Raw genomic sequence first — 3,304 nt, forward strand, 5'->3', positions numbered from 1 at the left:
CCTCCTGGGTGCAAGCCAGGCTCGCGGGGTCCCGGGCCGGCGCCCGGTCCCTTAGGCGGGAGACTCATCAGACGGGACGGCTTCTGCCAAAGTCAGCCAGGAAACGCGGCCAGGCACCTGCCCCACGCGCCGCCTGCGCCACGGAAGGCAGCGCTCTTCCGCGCGGTGAGCGGGTTCGGGGCGCGCGTGGACCCGGGCGCTCTCGGCCCCCCGCGCCGCCGAGCCCCGCCCACACCTGGGCGCCGCCGGGGGCGGGGCGGGCGGGGAGCCAATGGGGAGGCCCAGGGGAAAGGCTCTGCGTAGGTGACTAATGGGCGTAGGCGCGGAGTGGGCGGGGCGCGCGGTGCAGCCAATGGGGGCGAGAGGGGCGGGGCGCGCGGGCAGCGAGCCAATGGGGCGGCGGGCCGGGGCGCTCCCGCGGCGCTGGAGGCGGCAGGTTGCGGCGGCGCCCGGAGCCTGGCAGCAGCCAGTCCGCGTCCGGATTCCGGAGGCCGGTCAGCGTCCAGGTGAGCCGCGCCGAGTTCCGGGGCCTTCGCGGCGCAGGGCGTGGCCCTGGGCTGCGACTCCGACGGAGGGGCGGGAGCCGGGCCGGCAAGGGGGCCGCGCCGCACCTGCACCCGCCGAGAGCGGGGACTGCGGCCTCGCGGCGAGCGCGGGGCCGCGCGGTAGCAGGGAGGGGCCGCCCGCGCCGGGTGCGGCGGGTCTGCGGTGTCGAGGGCTGCGCGCGGACGCCCCGCGGGAGGGGCTGTGCCCTTCAAGCCGGGTGGCCCGGTCTGGTTAATGATTTGCTTGGTTCCGGGAGTGGGGCCGGCCGAGAGCAGGCTGGGAAGTGGGGCAGCCTCCGAGCGCTGCGGGAGGGCCCTCTGGTTCCCTCTCTGGGGGGGCACTGGCCTTTGCTGCCCCACCCCCAGGAATGTGCGGCCTCCGTGTGGGGCTCCGCACCAGATGCCGAGGGGCAGCAGTCCCGAGCCAGTTCCGGGGTGCGGGGCAGGCCTGAGGAGGAAGAGCCGGCCAAGCCGAGCTGGGGCCAGGCCGGGCCTGACCCCTGGCCCTCGCCCTCGCTGCAGGACAGGCATGCTCTCAGGACTGGCGGCCATGGAGCTGAAGGTGTGGGTGGACGGCATCCAGCGCGTGGTTTGTGGGGTTTCAGAGCAGACCACCTGTCAAGAAGTGGTCATTGCACTAGCCCAAGCCATAGGTGAGTTCCCTGAAGCACAGATGGGCCCAGCAGGTGGCTTGCAGTGGCGCCTGGCCTCCGGGCCCCATCTGGCCCCCAGGAGGGTGGGGCTGTTGCTGGTCCGTCTTGCTTTCCCCCAGCTGCTCAAGCCAGATGGACTAAAGGTAAGGGATGTGGGCTGACTGACCCCTTTCCCCGGCTCCAGGCCAGACGGGCCGCTTTGTGCTCGTGCAGCGTCTCAGAGAGAAGGAACGGCAGCTGCTACCCCAGGAATGTCCTGTGGGTGCCCAAGCAACCTGCGGACAGTTTGCCAGTGATGTCCAGTTTGTCCTGAGGCGGACAGGACCCAGCCTCGCTGGGAGGCCCTCCTCGGACAGCTGCCCTCCCCCTGAGCGCTGTCCCATCCGAGCTAGCCTTCCCCCAAAGCCTCGACCAGCACTGGACCGTGAGCCCTGCAAAGCACTGACCTTCAGCCTGGGGTGCTCTGGGCAGGCCCCCGGCCCTGTGCCACCCGAGCCTCTGGCTCCCGTAGTGCCTGTGCCGGGCTGCTGCACAGACCTGCAGGGCCTGGAGCGAAGGGTGCGCAGGAACGCAGTGGAGCTGGGCCAGGAGGCCTTCTGGGAGCAGGAGCTGCGGCGGGAGCAGGCCCGGGAGCGCGAGGCACAGGCCCGTCTGCAGGCGCTGAGCGCAGCTACGGCTGAGCACGCAGCTAGACTGCAGGCCCTGGACGCCCAGGCCCGTGCCCTGGAGGCCGAGTTACACCTGGCTGCAGAGGCCCCTAGGCCCTCCTCGCCCACCGCGTCTGTGGCTGAACGCCTGCGCCAGGACCTGGCCACCCAGGAGCGGCAAAGCATGGAGGTGCAGGGCAGTCTCGCCCTGGTGGGCCGGGCTCTGGAGGCTGCCGAGCACGCCCTGCAGGTGAACCCACAGGACCCGCACCCCAGCCCGTGCCCCCAGCGCGGGGTTGGGGGAGGGAGTGGGCGTTGGTCTCCAAATCAGAATTAGAGCCTGAGGGTCCCGTGTGCCCTAGGCCCAGGCCCAGGAGCTGGAGGAGCTGAACCGGGAGCTGCGTCAGTGCAACCTGCAGCACTTCATCCAGCAGACGGGTGCTGCGCTGCCCCCGCCCCCACGGCCGGACGGGGACCCCACTGGCACTCAGGTCAGAGCAGTTCTGGAGGGAGGCCAGGTCGGTGAGGGGCCCGCCCAGCCCCAAGCTAACTTGCTCTTCCCATAGGATCTTCTGCCTCCATCCAGAGAAGAGCCCTTCACGGGAGGCCCCCGGAGTCCGGCCCTTGTGTCCAGCCTGAACCCAGAGAGTACGTCTGTCTCCCCGCTCTGGATGGGGTGAGGTCCTCCAGTGACCCTCCTCAGCCCTCTCAAGTCTGTGTCCTCCCCACAGTTGCCCCCATGAGGCAGAACTCCTTGAGGTAGCAGCTCTCACCTCAGAGTGGATGTCCGCAGCCAAGGTTAGCCTAGCCTGGATGACAGAGGCCAGCCCGTGGTCACAGAAGACTCCTTCCACCGTGCAGTGGGAAGCCCTGGAACCCGGAGCCTGAGACGGGACACCTTGGAGCCCTAGGATTCCTGCTGCAGGGAGCACGGGAAGGCTGAAGACTCTTGCCCTAGTCCTTGTCGAATCTGCCAAGACCCTGGAGAAGCTAGGGGCGTGGCCAGCCCTGCCATCATAGCCCGCAAAGGCCACAGCTTTGTTGGGGACAGGAGGTGCACAGACCCTGTGCTCAACCTATGGGTATGTGCTTGCATGCGGGAGGTATCCCTGCCCACATCCGTGTGTACACTGGCTCCCTACCCCGACATTAAAACCTCAATAAACTGCCTCCCATGGCTTAAGCGTGTCTTGAGACTGCACTGGGCAGGGTCTGCAGGGTCTCTGAGTAGTCCCCTGAACTGCCTGGGGCTAGCCACAGTTAAGGGTCCTGAAACAGAGGTCTCCCAGGGACCCGTGGTTATTTAATCCAAAGCTGGAGCTGTATCCACCCACCCCTGGGGAGTGGCCTCTCCTTGTTGGGGGCAGGGTAGCTTCTCTCCTTGGCAGCCTGGGGTTGGATGGTCTGGGGGCCTGAAGTAGCCTTGACACTGACCTGGGTTTCTGTCCAGACCCCTCCC

At 68.5% G+C, this 3,304-nt stretch overlaps 1 protein-coding gene across 2 annotated transcripts; it reads left to right on the plus strand.

The window, feature by feature from the left end:
- The first annotated feature begins 406 nt into the window (after nt 1-406).
- Nucleotides 407-3,028, plus strand: RASSF7 (Ras association domain family member 7). 2 transcript variants are annotated; one of them, XM_027531714.1, is made up of 6 exons: nt 407-506; nt 1,068-1,198; nt 1,383-2,095; nt 2,208-2,336; nt 2,412-2,493; nt 2,577-3,028. In XM_027531714.1, exons 2-6 carry the CDS (start codon nt 1,075-1,077, stop codon nt 2,606-2,608), a joined length of 1,080 nt encoding a protein of 359 aa, XP_027387515.1. In that variant the 5' UTR covers nt 407-506; nt 1,068-1,074; the 3' UTR covers nt 2,609-3,028. The 2 variants fall into 2 exon arrangements, with proteins under 2 accessions (XP_027387515.1, XP_027387514.1); XM_027531713.1 differs by lacking the exon at nt 407-506 and having other exon boundaries at nt 584-1,198.
- Nucleotides 3,029-3,304: the final 276 nt, after the last annotated feature.

This window comes from Bos indicus x Bos taurus, chromosome 29, assembly GCF_003369695.1.
Source record: "Bos indicus x Bos taurus breed Angus x Brahman F1 hybrid chromosome 29, Bos_hybrid_MaternalHap_v2.0, whole genome shotgun sequence".
NCBI classification, from domain to species: domain Eukaryota; kingdom Metazoa; phylum Chordata; class Mammalia; order Artiodactyla; family Bovidae; genus Bos; species Bos indicus x Bos taurus.

What these genes read in the sequence shown, in the direction of transcription:
- RASSF7 (XM_027531713.1), top strand. Translation starts at nt 781, where the DNA reads ATGATTTGCTTGGTTCCGGGAGTGGGGCCGGCCGAGAGCAGGCTGGGA. An exon ending in TGCACTAGCCCAAGCCATAG is followed by an intron (nt 1,199 to 1,382) that starts GTGAGTTCCCTG and finishes CCCCGGCTCCAG; the next exon opens with GCCAGACGGGCCGCTTTGTG. An exon ending in GTCCAGCCTGAACCCAGAGA is followed by an intron (nt 2,494 to 2,576) that starts GTACGTCTGTCT and finishes TCCTCCCCACAG; the next exon opens with TTGCCCCCATGAGGCAGAAC.